The sequence below is a fragment of the Tachyglossus aculeatus genome, chromosome X1 (assembly GCF_015852505.1).
Source record: "Tachyglossus aculeatus isolate mTacAcu1 chromosome X1, mTacAcu1.pri, whole genome shotgun sequence".
NCBI lineage: Eukaryota > Metazoa > Chordata > Mammalia > Monotremata > Tachyglossidae > Tachyglossus > Tachyglossus aculeatus.
In genome coordinates, this window is record NC_052101.1 from 7,377,655 (window position 1) to 7,398,713 (window position 21,059).

At 42.5% G+C, this 21,059-nt stretch overlaps 1 protein-coding gene across 3 annotated transcripts in view; it reads left to right on the top strand.

The window, feature by feature from the left end:
- Window positions 1–18,490, top strand: part of SH3YL1 (SH3 and SYLF domain containing 1) — a 65,730-nt gene extending 47,240 nt beyond the window's left edge. For 2 of the 3 annotated variants that reach the window (XM_038772945.1, XM_038772948.1), the window contains 3 exons: window positions 910–994; window positions 3,459–3,512; window positions 18,051–18,490. In XM_038772945.1, the coding sequence (XP_038628873.1) occupies window positions 910–994; window positions 3,459–3,512; window positions 18,051–18,241 (330 nt within the window). In that variant the 3' untranslated portion in view covers window positions 18,242–18,490. The remainder of the gene's footprint in view (window positions 1–909; window positions 995–3,458; window positions 3,513–18,050) is intronic. The other variant, XM_038772947.1, reaches the window with a different exon arrangement.
- Window positions 18,491–21,059: the final 2,569 nt, after the last annotated feature.

Consider the following 21,059-nt stretch of genomic DNA (forward strand, 5'->3'; position numbering starts at 1 on the left):
TCTCCTCACCGTGCCTCATTCTCACCTGTCCCGCCGTCGACCCCCGGCCCACGTCATCCCTCTGGCCTGGAATTCCCTCCCTCCGCACATCCGCCAAACTAGCTCTCTTCCTCCCTTCGAAGCCCTAGTGAAAGCTCACCTCCTCCAGGAGGCCTTCCCACACTGAGCCCCCTCCTTCCTCTCCCCCACTTTCCCCTCCCCATTCCCCCTGCATTACCTCCTTCCCCTCCCGACAGCACCTGTATATATGTATATATGTTTGTATGTATTTATTACTCTACTTATTTATTTTATTTGTACATATTTATTCTATTTTATTTTGTTAATACTTTTTATTTTGTTGTCTGTCTCCCCCTTCTAGACTGTGAGCCCGCTGTTGGGTAGGGACCGTCTCTATAGGTTGCCAACTTGTACTTCCCAAGTGCTTAGTACAGTGCTCTGCACACAGTAAGCGCTCAGTAAATACAATTGAATGAATGAATTGAATGAATGAATTTGCAACAGTAATAGTAATACTAACACTAATAGACTTGGTATGTGCCAAGGATTGTACTGAGGCCTGGGGTGGGTAGAAGATAATGAAGCTAGAGACAGTCCCTGTCTCACACAGGACTCACGGTCTATGTAGGAGGGAGGGCAGACATTTAACTTCCATTTTTTACAGCTTTTCCATTTTAGAAAATTGTGATCCATTTAGAAGGGTATGTCTATACTCTGTGCTTATACACTGAAATGGAATGAGAGGTAGCAGTGACGAATTAGTGGGGAAGGGTCTCTGCTCAGAGTGCCATGGGAAGCTCTTCCAATTGATAATCTATATCCGAAAAAGAGTTTGTTTTATGTAAAACGTGTTTCATCATCCACAGCCAAAACATGATTTATAGTCAGTGTCTCTCTCTTTTTTTTCAGGCCAAAGACCTAGCTCTGAAGCCGGTGACTAGGGCACAGTCACAAAAACCATCGGCATCTCTCCAGCTGAAGTCCGGTTCGCAAAGTAAACATTTTGGTTGCCATTCCACAATAATTATATAATGATAATAATGGTATTTGTTAAGTGCTTATTCTGTGCCAGTCACCGTACTGAGCGCTGGGGTGGGATACAAGCAAATCGGGTTGGACACAGTCGCTGTCCCACGTGGGACTCACAGTCTCCAGCCCCATTTTGCAGATGAGGGAACTGAGATCCAGAGAAGTGAAATGACTTTCCCAAGGTCACACAGCAGACGAGTGGTGAAGCCGGGGTTAGAAGGGATAGCTCAGAAAACAAAGTCATTTTTGAGGCAGATCATCGGAACTGCTGAGTATTTTGGAAGTGGTGCGGCCTCTTGGCTGTCGCGCTTTCCAGCCATTAGCAAAATGTCCATTGATGTGATTCGGAGAAGCAGCGTGGCTCAGTGGAAAGAGCCCGGGCTTTGGAGTCAGAGGTCATGGGTTCAAATCCCAGCTCCACCAATTGTCAGCTGTGTGACTTTGGGCAAGTCACTTCTCTGTGCCCCAGTTACCTCATCTGGAAAATGGGGATTAAGACTGTGAGCCCCCCGTGGGACAACTTGATCACCTTGTAACCTCCCCAGCGCTTAGAACACTGCTTTGCACATAGTAAGCGCTTAATAAATACCATCATTATTATTATTACTATTCAGTGATTCAGTGCAGAGCACACAGTAGGTGCTCAATAAATACCACTGATGTTGATGACAGTTCATTGAGGAAGGTCTCTGATTGATGAACCCAGGTAGGACAAGAGTAGCTGAGCCTTAGGACCTGAAAAGCCAAAATCCAAATAAGACCACCCCCACTTCCAGTCCCATGGCACTTTTGTCCACATCTGTAATTTATATATATTAATGTCTGTGTCCCGCTCTAGATTGTAAGCTCTTTGTGGGCAGGAAATGTACCTGGTATACTCTTCCAAGCGCTTAGTACAGTGCTGTGCATGCAGGAAGCGCTCAATAAATATGATTGACTGACTGACCAACAGTAGAAAATTGAAATAGGGTGAGCTGGTATTTCCAGGTGGCCAGTGGCAGAGAGAGAGAGAGATGCCGTGACATGTGAGAGGAGGGAGATGGGTGAAAAGCATGAGAGAGGCTAGGACTCTCCTCCAAGAAGCCTTCCCAGACTGACCTCTCATTTCCCCTTCCTATCTGCCCACGTTTTGTCGCCTATAACCTTGTCTATACCCCTTAAGCACTTTGATATTCATCCCATTTAATATCTGTCTCCCATTTAATGTCAGCTGTGTGACTTTGGGCAAGTCACTTCACTTCTCGGTGCCTCAGTTCCCTCATCTGTAAAATGGGGATTAAAACTGTGAGCCCCACGTGGGACAGCCTGATCACCTTGTAAAAGAGTAAAAACATAGGGCCGCAGTGTTTCACGAATGTTTGAATATAGTTTGTTTTGGCCTACTATCTGTCTTGGTGTTGTGGCTGATTACGTAGCCTAATCAGTTTCATCTCCTGTAATATCATTTGTTCAATTGTATTTATTAAGCGCTTACTGTGTGCAGAGTGCTGTACTAAATGCTTATAGAGAAGCAGCGTGGCTTAGCAGAGTTTGAGTAAGTCATTGCTCTATGCCTCAGTTACCTCATCTGTAAAATGGAGACTAAGACTGTGGGCCCTACGTGGGACAACATGATAACCTTGTAAGCCCCCAGCGCTTAGAACAGTGCTTAGCATATAGTAAGCGCTTAACAAATGCCATTATTATTATTATTATTATTATTATTAGTGGCAAGAACACAGGCTTGGAAGTCAAAGGAGGTGGGTTCTAATCCCAGCTCCACCACTTGTCTGCTGTGTGACCTTGGGTAAGCCACTTTACTTCTCTGGGCCTCAGTTACCTCATCTGTAAAATGGAGATTAAGACTGTGAGCCCCACGTGGGATAACCGAAGCAGCATGGCTCAATGCAAAGAGCCTGGGCTTTGGAGTCAGAGGTCGTGGGTTCAAATCCCAGCTCCGCCAACTGTCAGCTGTGTGACTTTGGGCAAGTCACGTAACTTCTCGGTGCCTCAGTTCCCTCATCTGGAAAATGGGGATTAAAACTGTGAGCCCCACGTGGGACAACCTGATCACCTGGTAACCTCCTCAGCGCTTAGAACAGTGCTTTGCACATAGTAAGTGCTTAACAAATATTATTATTATTATTATTATTATTATTATTATTATTATTATTATTATTATTATTATTACTCCAGCTCTTAGAATGGTGCTTGGCACCTAGTAAGCACTTAAACAAATTCCATTATTATTATTATTTACATTGCAAAATAAGCAGGCATATTATTCTCCCATAACGGGCATGGCATATAGTGGGTGTTGGTTACACCTCTGTAATGGGAAAGTATCTTCCTTAGCAATGAAAGGACAGGTGTTATTTGAAATTTTATTTTCTAGGCTGAGGCCGTCACAGAGGAGCTGATTTGTTTTGTATTGTTTATTTGTCCTGCAGATAACCGAAATGCCCACAAGCTTTATCCCGAACTTCCCCTTGATTGTGATACGAGTAAGTATAAAAATCCATCCATTAAAAAATAATTCATATTCATTCATTCAGTCAGTCGTATTTGTTGAGCGCTTACTGTGTGCAGAGCACTGTACTAAGCGCTTGGGAAGTACAAGTTGGCAACATATAGAGACGGTCCCTACCCAACAGTAGGCTCACAGTCTAGAAGGGGGAGACAGAGAACAAAACGAAACATATTAACAAAATAAAATAAATGTGTACAAATAAAATTAATCTATTTAACCATAATAGTATAATTAAATTAAGGTCTGACTTTATCTTATCTGACAAACTTTGGGGGAAAATGCGTTTGTGGTTTAAAGAAAATATTGCTTGGTTCTGGGCAGGGAATGTGTCTGGGGAAGCAGCATGTCATAGTGGATTGAGCACAGGGCTGAGAGTAGGAAGGTCATGGCTTCTAATCATCATCATCATCATCAATCGTATTTATTGATCGCTTACTGTGTGCAGAGCACTGTACTAAGCGCTTGGGAAGTACAAGTTGGCAACATATAGAGACAGTCCCTACCCAACAGTGGGCTCACAGTCTAAAAGATTGGACCTCTGTCATAGTCCAACAGAAGCAATTCACCAAGGAAAAAATGGAAAACAAAGATATTTATTATAATTGAACATTTTATAGCACACTTATTCACCTACAAGAACAAGTTGGTTCAGTGACATTTGCTGTGCGCATACTGATTTTTTTTTAATAAGACCTTTTCAGAGAATAACATAGGATAGATGGTATAAATTCAGTGTGGTAATGAAAAATTTCGTAGATATTATAATGCCCCCAGAAAGTACATAATTTTTTGGTACTTTATGGAAGCCTACTCTCTTCTCATTATTTTTGTCTAGAAAATATTCACCTAGTGTCCTCTGTATTCATAATTTCATTGCTTTTCAATATTATAATTTAAACATGTCAGGAATTTTTATTGAGCTTGTTGTGTGATTCACTCCGGGATCTTATAGAAAGCTAACTTTGGCTTGAAATTATTTTTTTTTAAATTACATGAAACTACAGATTTTCAGGTTTTAAATAACTAAGGTGAGCATATTTAAAATGAATTTTTGTTCTAACACTATAAACCTTAAAATTCTCGTGAAATGCGTATTTGCGTCTCTCACGAAAGCTCCTTTAACTCATCCCGGGAAATCAAAATACGTCCAGAGGCTAGAGGGAATCATAGGAAAGATCTGAAATTACCTGGTGAGCTCTCCATCTCTGATGTGTCGTCTTTTTTATAATTCTCATAGAATCAGAATGTATTTGCTATCGTATAACCTGTATCGTCACTCTCATCACTAACCAGTCAATGGTATTTTTTGAGTGCTTGTTGTGTACAGAGTACTGTAGGAAGCAGTTGTCCTGTCTTATGCCGTCGAGTTGTCTCCGGCCCATAGCAACGCCATGGACACATCTCTTCCAGAACGCCCCACCTCCATCTGCAGATTGTTCTGGTAGTAGATCCATAGAGATTGGTTGGTAAAAATCTGGAAATGGTTGACCATTGCCTCCTTCCGCGCGGTAAACTCGAGTCTCCACCCTTGACTCTCTCACGTGTTGCTGCTGCCTAGCATAGGGAAGTTTTGACTTGTAGCAGATTGCTTCCCGCTCGCTAGTCACTGCCCAAGCTAGGAATGGAATGGACAGGCCTCTGCTTCACTCTCCGTCCCATATCAAGACTGGTAGATAACTGGAAAATCTCCAGGTATGACCCTGAGAGGGGTACTAAGCAGTTGGAAGAGTACACTTTAGCAGAATTAGCAAGCACGTTACCTGCCCACAATGACCTTACAGCCTAGAGCCAATTCATTCAGTCAATCAATCGTATTTATTGAGCACTTACTGTGTGCAGAGCACTGAACTAAGCGCTTGGGAAGTACAAGTTGGCAACATATAGAGACAGTCCCTACCCAACAGTGGGCTCACAGTCTAAAAGGGGGAAACAGAGAACAAAACCAAACGTATTAACAAAATAAAATAAATAGAATAGATATGTACAAGTAAAATAAATAGAGTAATAAATGTGTACAAACATATGCATATATACAGGTGCTGTGGGGAAGGGAAGGAGGTAAGATGGGGGGATGGAGAGGGGGAGAGGAAGGAAGGGGCTCAGTCTGGGAAGGCCTCCTGGAGGAGGTGAGCTCTCAGTAGGGCCTTCATTCAGTTGTATTTATTGAGAGCTTACTGTGTGCAGAGCACTGTACTAAGCACTTGGGAAGTACAAGTTGGCAGCATATAGAGACAGTCCGTACCCAACAGTGGGCTCACAGTCTAAAAGGGGGAGACAGAGAACAAAACCAAACATACTAACAAAATAAAATAAATAGAATAGATATGTACAAGTAAAATAAATAAATAAATAGAGTAATAAATATGTACAAACATATATACATATATACAGGTGCTATGGGGAAGGGAAGGAGGTAAGATGGGGGGATGGAGAGGGGGAGAGGAAGCAAGGGGCTCAGTCTGGGAAGGCCTCCTGGAGAAGGTGAGCTCTCAGTAGGGCCTTCATTCAGTTGTATTTATTGAGCGCTTACTGTGTGCAGAGCACTGTACTAAGCACTTGGAAAGTACAATTGGGCAACAGATAGAGACATAGAGCTCATAGACTAGCAATAATAATAGTTTTAGGCAATAGCACTAAATGTGGTATACTGTGTGTAAAGCATCGTATCAGGCATGTATAATAGAAGTAAATAGAGGAGCAGTGTTGTCTACTCTGTGAAAGCCATGGGGAACAGGGAATGTGTCCAATAATTGTGGTATTTAAGCACTTACTATGTGCCAGGCACTGTACTAAGCACCGGGTTGGACACAACCCCTGTCCCATGTGGGGCTCACAGTCTCAATCTGCATTTGCAGGTGAGGTAACTGAGGCATTGAAAAGGGAAGTGACTTTCTTAAGGCCACACAGCAGACAAGTGATGGAACTGGGATAACTTTGTATATACCCAAGCACTTAGAACAGTCCTTGGCACTTAGTAAATGCGTAATAAATACCATTAAAAATGTATGTGAGTGAGAGAGATGTCTCGAGATAAATTCATTCGTTCAAACGTATTGAGTGCTTACTGTGTGCAGAGCATTGCACTAAGTGCTTTGGAAGGTACAGTATAACAATGAACAGACACTTCTCCTATGCACAATTATCTTACCATCTAGAAAAGGAGACAGACATGAATATAAATAAAAAATGAATAAAGGCCAGGATTACAGGCTTGTGAGACAGGGCAGACAGTGGGTCTTGTCTATACAGATGGGGAGGACAGGGTTTGGGTAGAAAGATGAGGACTTTTGTTTTGGATATTAGGCCAAGTTGCTTCCCTTATATACTCATTTTATGGACTCTCATTTCCCCCTATCTTTAGTGACCAACTTCCCCTATGAAATTGTGAGCTCCTTGAGGTCAGCGATCTCATCTGTTGAATCTGCTGTACTTATGACATTTGTTAAGTGCTCTCTGAGTGTCGAGCACTGTATTTGGTACTGGGTTGAATACAATTCCTCTCCCACAAGGGGCTTTCGTCTTAAGTAGGAGGAGGTTTGATAGACTTGGAAGCAGCATCGCCTAATGGATAGAGCAAGGGCCTGGAAATCAGAAGGACCTGGGTTCTAATCCCAGCTCCGCCACTTGTCTGCTGTGTGACCCTGGGCAAATCACTCAATTTACCTATGCCTCAGTTGCCCCATCTGTAAAACAGGGATTAGGACTGTGGGCCCTTCGTGGGACATGGACTGCGTCCAACCTGATGAATTTGCATCTCCCCCCAGCATTTAATACAATGCCCGTCACATAGAGTAAGTGCTTAACAAATGCCATAAAGAAAATAAAGGTTGAGGATAACTTTTGTGGCTGGTGAAATTTTAATCTTATGTCTAGTTAACATTTCAGTTTCTATCTAAAGAGAGTTTTGGATTGTTTGTACCATTTCATATTCCAAACTAACTGAACATATCCTGATTAGGCATTGATCGTGTTTCAATAATAATAATAATAATAATGATGATGATGATGGTATTTGCTAAGCGCTTACTATGTGCCAAGCACTGTTCTAAGTGCTAAAATGGAAAATTAAAATGCCTAAAATGGAAACTTATTTTATTGAAACTATGTAATTTGAAATGTTGAAAACTAAGGGTAAAGCATTAGAGAAAAGGTACTTTCCAACTCATCCTGTGCTGTAGTGGAAAAATTCCAAATACTGAGAGAGAATATTCACTGTGCAGTTTTACATTGTTACCAGTTAAGTAGAGGCTAGTTTGCACAACAGACGATGACAATTCCCCTCTGACGACTTAAAGTTTGATATCTCTCTGTGTTGAATTAGGTATGACCTACTAAGTAAATTGCATTCTGGGTATGTGAAAATAAAAACTGTGATAAACCACAGATCCAGCCTTGCTAATCCCTCACAGGGGCCACCCTGCCACTCTAAAAGTGTTTTCTGTAACTAATTCTGATTCTGTTCAGTATCATCAATCGTATTTATCATCAATTGTATTTATTGAGCGCTTGCTGTGTGCAGAGCACTGTACTAAGCGCTTGGGAAGTACAAGTTGGCAACATATAGAGACAGTCCCTACCCAACAGTGGGCTCACAGTCTATCAGTATGGCCATGATTACCTCGTTCTCGCCAGTCCCGCTGTCAACCCCCGGCCCACGTGCTTCCCCTGGCCTGGAATGCCCTCCCTCCACACATCTGCCAAGCTACCTCTCTTCCTCCCTTCAAAGCCCTACTGAGAGCTCACCTCCTCCAGGAGGCCTTCCCAGGCCCCCTTTTTCCTCTCCTCCTCCCCATCCCCACCCGGGCCTACCTTCTTCCCCTCCCCACAGCACCTGTATATATTTGTGCAGATTTATTACTCTATTTTACTTGTACATATTTGCTATTCTATTCATTTTGTTAATGATGTGCATCTAGCTTTATTTCTATTTATTCTGATGACTTGACACCTGTCCATATGTTTTGTTGTGTTGTCATCTCCCCCTTCTAGACTGTGAGCCCGGTTTTGGGTAGGGACCGTCTCTATATATTGCCGACTTGTACTTCTCAAGTGCACAGTACAGTGCTCTGCACACAGTAAGTGCTCAATAAATACGATTGAATGAATGAATTTAGAAGAAAAATAAGCTTTGTTCTAATTCACCTTGAATACAAAAGTTAAGTTGGCAAATTGTTGAAAGGATCACTTGAATCCTGCAGTCAGGTGGGAGAAAATAAAGTAGAACATATCTTTCAACACCCCCTGAATTTCAGCCTCCAAAATGTTTAGGAAGACATTATAAAACCAGCAAACTACTATCAATCAATCAATCAATCGTATTTATTAAGCACTTACTGTGTGCAGAGCACTGTACTAAGCGCCTGGGAAGTACAAGTTGGCAACATATAGAGACAGTCCCTACCCAACAGAGGGCTCACAGTCTAAAAGTCTAAGTCTACTACTGTTGCTTTGCACGCTCTCCTGGATTTCTATCTGACAACATCTAAATGAAGGGCAAGCTTAAAACTGAGGTGTTTCACTTTTGGATTTGAGTGTTAATCCTTTTGTGGATTTCACATTCGTCACCACATAATTCATACCCTGCTTCAGGAATGTAAGAATCCTGGCAAATCTTCTTGCATTTGCAGAAGATAACGATGCTCTATGCAGGAGGCTAGAGCGGGTTGTAGCTGAGATTTATTTTTTTGAAAGGCGGTATTCAATAAATCAGTCGTAGTCCTAAAAGTGTTAGAATGTATGTCTTCATTTTCAAATAGTAGTAGGAAGGTTACTTCATTTCCTAAAGACTTTAAACATGGATTTACAATGATTCAAAACATAGCTCTTATTTACTTTAGCTATTTTATTCATCTTGAAAAACAACTGTACTAGACTTAAGCTCATTGAGGGCAGGGAATGTGTCTACTAACTCTGCTGTATTGTACTCTCCCAACAGTGCTCAGCACACAGTAAACACTCAATAAATAATAATAATAATGTTGGTATTTGTTAAGCTCTATGTGCCAAGCACTGTTCTCAGTACTGGAGTAGATTGTCCCACATAGGGCTCACTGTCTTCATCCCCATTTTACAGACAAGGGAACTGAGGCACAGAGAAGTTAAGTGACTTGCCCAAAGCCACACAGCTGACAAGCAGCGGAGCCGGGATTAGAACCCATTACCTCTGACGCCCAAGCCCGGTCTCTTTCCACTGAGCCATGCTGTTGCTGAGGAAAATAACAAGATTAAGATGCTCTCCAGGACCCTACAGTTTAACTGGGGGAGACAATCAGTCAGTGATTTTTATTAATTCATTCATTCAATCGTATTTATTATAATAATGGCATTTATTAAGTGCTTACTATGTGCAAAGCACTGTTCTAAGCGCTGGGGAGTTTACAAGGTGATCAGGTTGTCCCAGGTGGGGCTCACAGCCTAATCCCCATTTTCCAGATGAGGTAGCTGAGGCCCAGAGAAGTGAAGTGACTTGCCCAAAGTCACACAGCTGACAAGTGGCGGAGCCGGGATTTGAACCCATGACCTCTGACTCCAAAGCCCGGGCTCTTTCCACCGAGCCATGCTGCTTCTCAGCCACGCTGCTTCTTATTTATTGAGCACTTACTGTGTGCAGAGCACTGTACTAAGTGCTTGGGAAGTTGGCAACATATAGAGATGGTCCCTACCCAACAGCGGGCTCACAGTCTAGAAGGGGGAGACAGACAACAAAGCAAAGCATATTAACAAAATAAAATAAATAGAATAGTAAATATGTACAAGGAAAATAGAGTAATAGATCTGTACAAACATATATACAGGTGCTGTGAGGAGGGGAAGGAGGTAAGGCAGGGAGAGAGGAAGGAGGGGGCTCAGTGTGGGAAGGCCTCCTGGAGGAGGTGAGCTCTCAGTAGGGCTTTGAAGGGAGGAAGAGAGCTAGCTTGGCGGATGTGCGGAGGGCTGCATACAGAGCAGTGCACCCAGTGCTTAGAACAGTGCTTGGCACATAGTAAGCGCTTAACAGATACTAAAATTATAATTATTAAGCTCTTGGGAGAGTACAATGCAACAGAGTTGCATTGACCACCTGTATAGCTCACAGACTTCTAGGCCTGTGATCTAACAATTAGTCCATGCTGTTTCACGGTACAATTGACACAATACAATCAAATCAGACACAGTCACTGTTCCCACATGGGGCTCACAGCTAAAGAGGGGGGGAGAATAGATATTTAATCCCCATTTTATAGATGAGGAAATTGATCCTCAGAGAAGTGACTTGTGGAAGATTATTCAGAAGGCAAATGGCCTTCTCCCAGCCCCCTACCCTTCCAACTACGCCTCACTGCTAAATTGGATGATAAATTTATTGGGCCCGGTGAAAATCCCCTGCAAAATCCTACCACTTTCCAATGCTGTAATCTCTTATTACAGAGGAGAGGCAGCATGGCTTAATGGATAGACCACGGGCCTGGGGGGGAGAAGGTCATGAGTTCTAATCCTGGCTCTGCCACATGTCTGCTGTGTGGCCTTGGGCCGGTCACTTCATTTCTCTGGGCCTCAGTGACCTCATCTGTAAAATAAGGAGCGTGGCTCAGTGGAAAGAGCACGGGCTTTGGAGTCAGAGGTCATAGGTTCAAAGCCCGGCTCCGCCAATTGTCAGCTGTGTGACTTTGGGCGAGTCACTTCACTTCTCTGGGCCTCAGTTACCTCATCTGTAAAATGGGGATTAAGACTGTGAGCCCCCCATGGACAACCTGATCACCTTGTAACCTCCCCAGCGCTTAGAACAGTGTTTTGCACATAGCCCTTAATAAATGCCATTATTGTTATTATTATTATTATTGATTAAGAATGTGAGCCCCATGTGGGACAGGAACTGTGGCCAACCTAACTTGTATCTACGCTTAGAACATTGCGTGGCACATAGTAAGTGCTTAACGAGTACCATAATTATTATTATTATTATTACTGTTCAGCATTTCCTTATGTATTTACTACATAACCCATTCCTATTGAAATCTCAGGTATTTTGTGGCATATGAATTGTTGCAAAGTGCACTTTATGCCTAGGGGAATTTAGCAGTAGCATAGAAGTGCTCTTTCTGAAAGTATAGATCTATATCTATTGGCCATTCATCCTGCACCTGAAAAGTCTTTGTTCCTTTTTAGAATAGAAAAAGAAAATCCGCATGAATATCTAGGAGCTTAAGATGAGTCATTCTGGCCAGAAACATCTCATTTTTCATTAATATTTTATTCATTCAAAAGAAATCACACAGTTCCCTCGATATTAAATTTTATGATGTATGCACACGGGTTTCTATTAACAGTGTGATTGGCGGAGTTGAGAAGGATTTCAAGGTAATCGAGTTTTAAACAGCGGAGGGAATTTTTTATCATCTCAGGAACAGTCTGTTGTACACTTCCTGGTCTCCTGGGTGTACACATCCATGTAACAATTTTTTTCATATTTGTTGAAGTAGTGAGAGAGGCAGAAAGTATTTTGTGCTCATGGTTTATATGTAACTTTTGTAATCCTTGGACCAGAAATATGATTTGGAGTTGGAATGGATATTGATTATAATTTGAAGATGTTTACCAGCTGTTTTGCACACACACAAAAATGAAGAGACTATATGTACACTGTCAGATTCCATTATTATAGCCATGCCACAGACTTTCCCTTAACTCTAAGAAGACCTGTTTGTAAGCTATTGAAATTAGTGAATTATTTTCAAATTTAAAAGTTCCCATGACATCGGCCTGACTGTAAAGTTTTCTTTTTCTTCCTTTCAAATAAGCTAATAGTTTTAAGTTAAAATATTCTTACATTGAATATCTTATCACTCCATGAGCTTAGTCATTTTAGGAGTATGTATTATAGATAAAGCAGTAAGATTAGCAGACTTTTCCGTGCAAATCAATGTAACAAATGCCATCATTATTATTACGCACTTGAATTGATTAAGAATTAAATATCTAGATAGTACAGTCTATCCAAAGCACTGTAGCACCATCTTGTGTGAGCTATAACATTTATAGGTTATAATTTAATTTCATCTTGATCGTAACTCTGATTCTTATTCATTCATTCAGTCGTATTTATTGAGCGCTTACTGTGTGCAGAGCACTGTATAAGCGCTTGGGAAGTACAAGTTGGCAACATATAGAGACGGTCCCTCCCCAACAACGGGCTCACAGTCTAGAAGGGGGAGACAGACAACAAAACAAACGTGTGGACAGGTGTCAAGTTGTCAGAACAAACAGAATTAAAGCTAAATGCACATCATTAACAAAATAAATAGAATAGTACATATGTACAAGTAAAATAAATAGAGTAATAAATCTGTACAAACATATATGCAGGTGCTCTGGGGAGGGGAAAGAGGTAGGGCGGGGGGATGGGGAGGGGGAGAGGAAAAAGTCTTGCATTTTAGAATGGATTAAAACTTTCAAGAAGCATTCAGGTGGCATTCATTGTCATACTGTGAGGAGGGGTATTCTAAACCCATTACCTTCTGCGCTTAATACAGGCATTAGGGCTTTTCCAATTGTATTTCATAAAAGTTACATAGCTGAAATATATTTGTGATCATCTCATGCAGGTAGTATGATTAATATATTGAGATCTTACACTATAACTTTTTCCTACTGTGCTGATGCAGCGTACTTTTTGCCTAGAATAACATACAGAGGCACACAAACTAATTTCTCTTCTCAGTGCATTGTTTACTTTCCAATCTATATTTATATATGCAGTGGCTTAGAGAACAACACAAACCTACCACATTTTGAAGGGGTTGTGAAAGCAGTTGTGTGGGGTGGAGATCCTTTGGGAAAGCCTTCTAATCAGTGGAAACAAAATAAGGATTTTCCCGTGTCCTTGACACCAGTGACCTCAAAAATATGGTTGGCTCACACTCGGGCAAATACTGACTTCACCAAAGGATGCTGGAGTGGAAACAGGAGAAATCCTGAGGGTGTTGAAATGTCAACGACCTGCTGACATTTTAGGTGTTCGCAAGTTTAACCTCCTTTTGTGGCTTCTCAGTTTTCTTTTTATTTTCATGTCTACAAAGGTAGCCCCTTTTATTTCTCCCTCCAAACCCAAGTCATAAGCCTCACAGAGAGACTTTCGCAGCCCTCAAAATAATCCAGTCCTGAAAGGAGAGACACAGAGGATATGCAATCCTAAATGCTATTGGCCGGAGTTGTCACAGTCCTGATGATGAGATGTGAAAACTGAAAATAAACAAAGGACCAAAAGCAGTTGGGAAATGGATAAGGTCTAGTTATCAGACTGCAAAAATGCAAGCTGATCAGATGTGAAGGCAATGTGTAAGATCATTAAAGTCGATGAAAGTATTACAAGGATTTTTAAAGATAACTCTGTGACTAAACACTTTGAGGAGCAAAACCAACCCCCTCCCCAGGTTTAAAGTACTTAAGTGTATAAAATAAATCAACAGCTTTCCATGCAATAAAATCCTGAATCTGTGGAGATACAAATCTTTGCGAAATCAGTTTTTTGGATTCCATAGTTATTGGGGAACAGGGTTTATTACCTAGGTTTTATTACCCCTCATGTTTTTTTTATAAAAATTTGACAAGTAGAGTTCCTAAAGTGAATGTGGGAGACGAGAGATGGGTAAGCCTATTATTGTCTTTTCTTTTTTTCTTTTTTTATTGCTATTTTTAGCTTTCTTCATTCATTCAATTCATTCAGCACTTACTGTGTGCAGAGCACTGTACTAAGTGCTTAGGAAGTACAAATTGGCAACATATAGAGACGGTCCCTACCCAACAATGGGCTCACAGCAGCGTGGCACAGAGGATAGAGCAAGGGTTTGGGAGTTAGAAGGACCTGGGTCCAATCCCAGCTCCACCACTTGTCTTCTTTGTAACCCTGGGCAGGTCACTTTACTTCTCTGTGCCTCAGTTACCTCATCTGTAAAATGGGAGCCTGTAAGCCTGGGAGCCCCATGTGGGACAGGGACTCTGTTCAACCTGATTAGCTTGTATCTTTCCTAATGCTTGCTACAGTGCCTGGCACGTAGTAAGTACTTAAAAATTCCATTTATCTTCATCTTCCCCCCAACTCTGCCATCTTCCCAATCTCATGACAGCACTGCCTGTGTGATTTGAAGGTAATAATAATAATTATAATTATGGTATTAAGCGCCTATTATGTGTCATAATACACATAATGACACATAATGTGTCATAATACACATAATACACTTAGTACAGTGCTCTGCACATAGTAAGCACTCAATAAATACGATTGATGATGATGTGTCAAGCACTGTTCTAAGCACTGGGGTAAACCCAAAGTAATCAGGTTGGACACATTCCCTGTCCCTCGGGGGCTCACATTCTCAATCCCCATTTTACAGATGAGGTAACTGAGGCACCGAGAAGTGAAGTGACTTGTCCAAGGTCACCCAGCGGACAAGGGCCGGAGCTGGGATAGGAGCACACATCCTTCTGACTCGCAGGCTTGTGCTCTATCCATTAAGCCGGGCCATGATGCTACGATGAAGTGGGGAAGACAGACATTAAAATATACAACAGATAGGGGAAGTGGCATGGTATAGCGTTGTGGGCATATGCTTTGTGAGGCTGGTGATGGGATGCACAGCAAAATCCTTATGGCTTTAGACGTAAGTGCGTAAGACTGTCCCGTGATCGACCCCCAGCCCACGTCCTCCCCCTGGCCTGGAATGCCCTCCCTCCACACATCCACCAAGCTAGCTCTCTTCCTCCCTTCAAAGCCCTACTGAGAGCTCACCTCCTCCAGGAGGCCTGCCCAGACTGAGCCCCCTTTTTCCTCTCCCCCTCCCCATTCCCCCTGCCCTACCTCCTTCCCCTCCCCACAGCACCTGTATATATGTTTGTACAGATTTATTACTCTATTTTATTTGTACATATTTACTATTCTATTTATTTTGTTAAAGATGTGCATCTAGCCTTATTTGTGTTTATTCTGATGACTTGACACCTGTCCACTTGCTTTGTTGTCTGTCTCCCCCTTCTAGAATGTGAGCCCATTGTGGGGTAGGGACCGTCTCTATATGTTGCCAACTTGTACTTCCCAAGCGCTTAGTACAGTGCTCTGCACACAGTGAGTGCTCAATAAATACGATTGAATGAATGAATGAACACACAAGGGAAGGGAGATAAGGTGGGAAAAGGAGAGGTTAGTTGAGGGAGGCTTCTCAGAGGAGATATTTTAGTAGAGCTTTGAAGGTGGGGAGAGTGGTGTTCTTTTGGTTATCAAAGAGGGAAGGGAGTCGCAGGCCAGAGGGAGGATAATAATAATAATAATGGCATTTATTAAGTGCTTACTATGTGCAAAGCACTGTTCTAAGTGCTGGGGAGGTTACAAGGTGATCAGGTTGTCCCACAGGGGGCTCACAGTCTTCATACCCATTTTACAAATGAGGTAACTGAGGCACAGAAAAGTGAAATGACTTGCCCAAAGTCACACAGCTGACAATTGGTGGAGTCAGGATTTGAACCCATGACCTCTGACTCCAAAGCCCGTGCCCTTTCCACTGAGCCACACTGCTTCTCTGAGGATGTGAGCAAGGAGTTGGTGCTCAGAGAGATGGGATCAAGGCACAGTGTGGCCCAGCCTTATGGATAGGCTACGGGCATGGGAGTCGGAAGGATGCGGGTTCCAATCCTGGCTCTGCCTCTTGTCGGCTGAGTGACCTTGGGCAAGTCACCTCACTTCTCTGGGCCTCAGTGACCTCACCTGTAAAGTGGAGATTAAGACTGTGAGCCCCCTGTGGGACAGGGACTGTGCAACCTGATTACTTTGTGTCTACCCCAGTGCTTAGAACAGTGCTTGACACATAGTAAGCACTTAATAAATACCATCGTTATCATTGTTAGCTCCTTGAGGGCAGGGATCCTATCGATCAACTCTGATGTATTGAGCTCACCCAACAGCGTGGCTCAGTGGAAAGAGCCCGGGCTTTGGAGTCAGAGGTCAGGGGTTCAAATCCTGGCTCCACCAACTGTCAGCTGTGTGACTTTGGGCAAGTCACTTAACTTCTCTGTGCTTCAGTGACCTCATCTGTAAAATGGGGATTAAGACTGTGAGCCCCCCGTGGGACAACCTGATCACTTTGTAACCTCCCCAGCACTTAGAACAGTGCTTTGCACATAGGAAGCGCTTAATAAATGCCATCATCATCATCATCAATCGTATTTATTGAGCGCTTACTATGTGCAGAGCACTGTACTAAGCACTTGGGAAGTACAAATTGGCAACATATAGAGACAGTCCCTACCCAACAGTGGGCTCACAGTCTAAAAGGATGATCATCATCATCATCATCAAGTGCTTCATACAGTGCTCTACAAACAGTTAGTGCTCGGTAAATACCGTTGATTATTTTTATTTAAAGCCTAATGTCTAGAAAGTTTGATGTATGACAGCAAAGAGGTGGCTGCTGCTTTTTCTCACTTTCCCTCTTCTATGCCTTTTCCCCCGGATTAACTCCACTGCTGAGTTTAGTTTAAATTTGCCTTGCCGAACCCAAGTTGACGGAGTGCAACATCCATCTCCGGGGAAGGGGCAAATTCAGAACTTCTGAGGTCACGCCGTGTGGGGTGTTGGAGTTAATAAAAGGTCTATTTAAAGAGAAAGGTCTCGCTCGTAATTCAAATGTTGAACTCATATTAAGTTTACCGTCAGTATGCTCGGAGACCTGACGTCCCTCTAAGAACATGTAAGCGTGACTGACATTTTGGCAGTCTGAATGTATATTCTTTCCCTAAAGTCAAACCAACCCTCTGCTTGCCATCCCGACTTTAGGGAGGGAATAAGGCCTCACTTCCTCTTTTCCCACTCCCTTTTGCGTCGCCCGGACTTGCTCCCTTTATTCACCACCGCCCCCAGCCCCACAGCACTTACGTCCATATCCGTAATTTATTTATATCAATGTCCATCTCCCCCCTCTAGACTGTAAGCTCTTTGTGGGCAGGCAATGTATCTGTTATATTATTGTGTTGTACTCTCCCAAGCACTTAGTACAGTGTCCCGCACGTAATAAGCACTCAATAAATGCAGTTGATTGATTGAATATGCATCGAGACTGCCAAAACTTCAGTCCTGCTTATGGCCCCCCCGGTCATCTGTGACGGGGAAACTCCATCACAGCGTGTAGCATGGTGTACACGGAAAAGTATTCTTTGCACAGATTAGGATGAGAAACAAGTGACAATCGAGTAAACCAAGCAGGACTCTGGAAGGAAAAATCTTTTCAAGTCCCCCCCCCCCAGCATCCATTAATTAATTGGAAGCTGAGGACCTCCGTTCTCATTGCTAGTAGGTGTACATGTTACAAAAAGTACCTGTTTTTCTCTCTTTCAATAGTCTGCAAACTTCTAGATCCCAGGGAGCTTAACAACTCCATTACACGCTTCCAAGTGCTTAGTACAGTGCTCTTGCACAGCATGGGTACTTAATAAATGCTATGGAGTGATTAAATTAAAGATGCAACTAATCTTCTTTTTATTTTAGGAAGTTCAAGCCAACCCAAAGAAGCGACAGCTCTCTACTCTTTTGAGGGACAGCATCCTGGTGACTTGAGTTTCGAAGCCGGAGACAAGATCACAGTTATCTCAAAAACAGAGTCACATTTTGATTGGTGGGAAGGAAGATTACGTGGCCAAACGGGCATTTTCCCGGCCAATTACATCACCATGAATTAAGCTTCATTCGTGTGTGTTATTTCCAAAGCAATCCTGTGCTGTGGAAAAGCATACCTAGTAGTCATTTAATAAACGAGTGAATGAATGGATGAATAGCTAATACAGAGCAAATGATGATCTCTTCAGAAATATTTAAATTATTTTATGATAATTATTTTAATTTAAGAATCAGGTATAGAAAAGATCGACCTAGGTCCATATGATGTACAAACATTATATTTGAATAATTTATTAAATATATTTGAAAAACTTGAGTTTCTACTGATTATACAGTGCCTGCTATTTGATATGTAATGAATACTCTATTTCAACTTAAATCTTTCACCACCAATTTTTCACTTCTGTTAGATGATAGAAAACTGACAGCATATGTTATGCAGTTTTATAATGAATGTGTTAGCTCTGATTATTATTTTAGGTTTAATAATAATAATGATGGCATTTGTTAATTACTATGTGCAAAGCACTGTTATAAGCTCTGGGGGGGTACAAGGTGATAAGGTTGTCCCATGTGGGGCTCACAGTCTTAATCCCCATTTTACAGAGGAGGTAACTGAGACTCAGAGAAGTTAAGTGACTTTCCATGGTCACACAGCAGACATGTGGCGGAGCCAGGATTAGAACCCATGACCTCTGGCTCCCAAGCCCGTGCTCTTTCCACTGAGCCATGCTGCTTCTCTAAAGATAATGCCATGAATAGCAAACCTTTAGTTTCCATTTAGAAAGGGAGTGGGGGAAATCTGTGACATTGCAGGAATCACTCGATCAGACTGTGTAGAGTAGAAATGGGATAGGTGTTAGGTAGCACAAAACATATTTTAAATCAGAATGTTTATTTGGATAGCTGCTTTGATTGCTCACAGCCCTGAAAGGGTAGGGGGTCTCCTTACTATGCAAGTTAGAAAATGATCAGAAACAAGGATCGAAAGGAAACTTTAAAAGAGCCAGTTTTCAGTGTTTCTGTCGCACGATGACTGTGATTGCCTACGACCAGCGCATTTGTGAAAAGTAGGGTTTATTTTTTCCGATTCCCCGGGGAAAATTGGTGCCATCTAGCATGATCCGGGACTAGGTTTTGCCCCTTGCCATTGTCCTTTCCTTGAAGAAGCTTGGTATAGTGGAAAGAGTTTAGGATCTCAGTTTCTGCATCTCTATAATTGGGTTAGGATCGCTCTCCCCACCTTTTAGAACATGATCTCCAGATGGGCCAAGGACAGTGTTCGATATGATTATCTGTGTCCATACCAGTACTTTAGCACAGGGTTGTGGCTCATACGAAACACTCAATAAATGTCATAATATTTAGACTGTAAGCTCATTGTGGGTGGGGAATTTGCCAACTTTGTTGTATTGTACTCTTCCAAATGCACTCAATAAATTGGTCCTAAACACAATCAATCAACGGTATTTATTGAATGCTTAGTATGTGCAGAACACTGTACTAAGCCCTTGGGAGAGTGCAATACAGCAGAATTAGCAGACACGTTTCCCCGTCCATCACGAACACAGAAACCCTCAAAGTATTTCTAATCAAAAGCAGGGTCACTCAATAAGTTGCTTACAGCAGTTGAAGGACCATTTGTTAAGGACCAAATACAAGTGCTAAACCAGTAAATAGGAATACATTCAAAGAAAACACACTGCAAATCAGTGCTTATTTGAAGCCCTGGTCTATGCAGATGGACCGATTTGGATGAAGTCCTCGGATAAATTAATGTTTTAGCCCAAGATGGGATTGGACGATAAGTTAGCAGGGCAGAGATCAGAAAATAAGCAGCATGACCTGGTGGAAAGAGCACACACCTGAGTCAGAGGACCTGAGTTCTAATTCTGGCTCTGCCATTTGCCTGCCAGGTGACCTCAGACAGTTCACTTGCTTCTTGGTGCCTCGGGCAGTCAATCGTATTTATTGAGTGCTTACTGTGTGCAGAGTACTGGCCTCCCCTACCTGTTCCAACTCTTTACGCTGTGAGTCCCTTGTGGCACAGGGAATCATGTCTGACCTTACGATCTTGTGTTTATCCCAGCATTTAGCATTGCTTGGCGTCTAGTAACTGCTTTTTAAGCAAAAACTCCTCACTCTCGGCTTCAAAGCTGTCCATCCCCTCTCCCTTTCCTACCTCCCCTCCCTTCTCTCCTTCTCCATCCCAGCCCGCACCCTCCACTCCTCTGCCGCCGCTCACCTCCTCACTAGGCCCTCGTTCATTCATTCATTCATTCAGTCGTATTTATTGAGCGCTTACTGTGTGCAGAGCACTGTACTAAGAGCTTGGGAAGTACAAGTTGGCAACAAGTTGTTCTCACCTGTCCCGCTATTGACCACTGCCCCACGTCCTAACTCTGGCCTGGAATGCCCTCCCTCCACACATCCACCAAACAATCACACCTCCCACCTTCAAAGCCCTCCTGAAGGCTCACCTCCTCCAGGAGGCCTTCCCAAACTCAGCCCCCCTTTTCCTCAGCTCGCCCTGCCCCCCAACCTCGCCCAACAGGCTCTTTTTGCTCTACCTCCCTTCCCACCCCACGGCATTTGTGTATATATGCACATATCCGTAATGCCCGTTTTACTTGTTCTGATGTGTATATATATGTATATATATATATGTATATATATATATGTCTATAATGCTATTAATTGGTGCTATTGATGCCTGTTTACTTGTTTTGATGTCTGTCTCCCCAGTTCGAAACTGTGAGCCTGTTGTGGGCAGGGATTGTCTCTCTTTGTTGCTGATTTATACTTTCCAAGTGTTTAGTACAGTGCTCTGTGCACAGTAAGCACTCAATAAATACAAATGAATGAATGAATGCTTAAGAA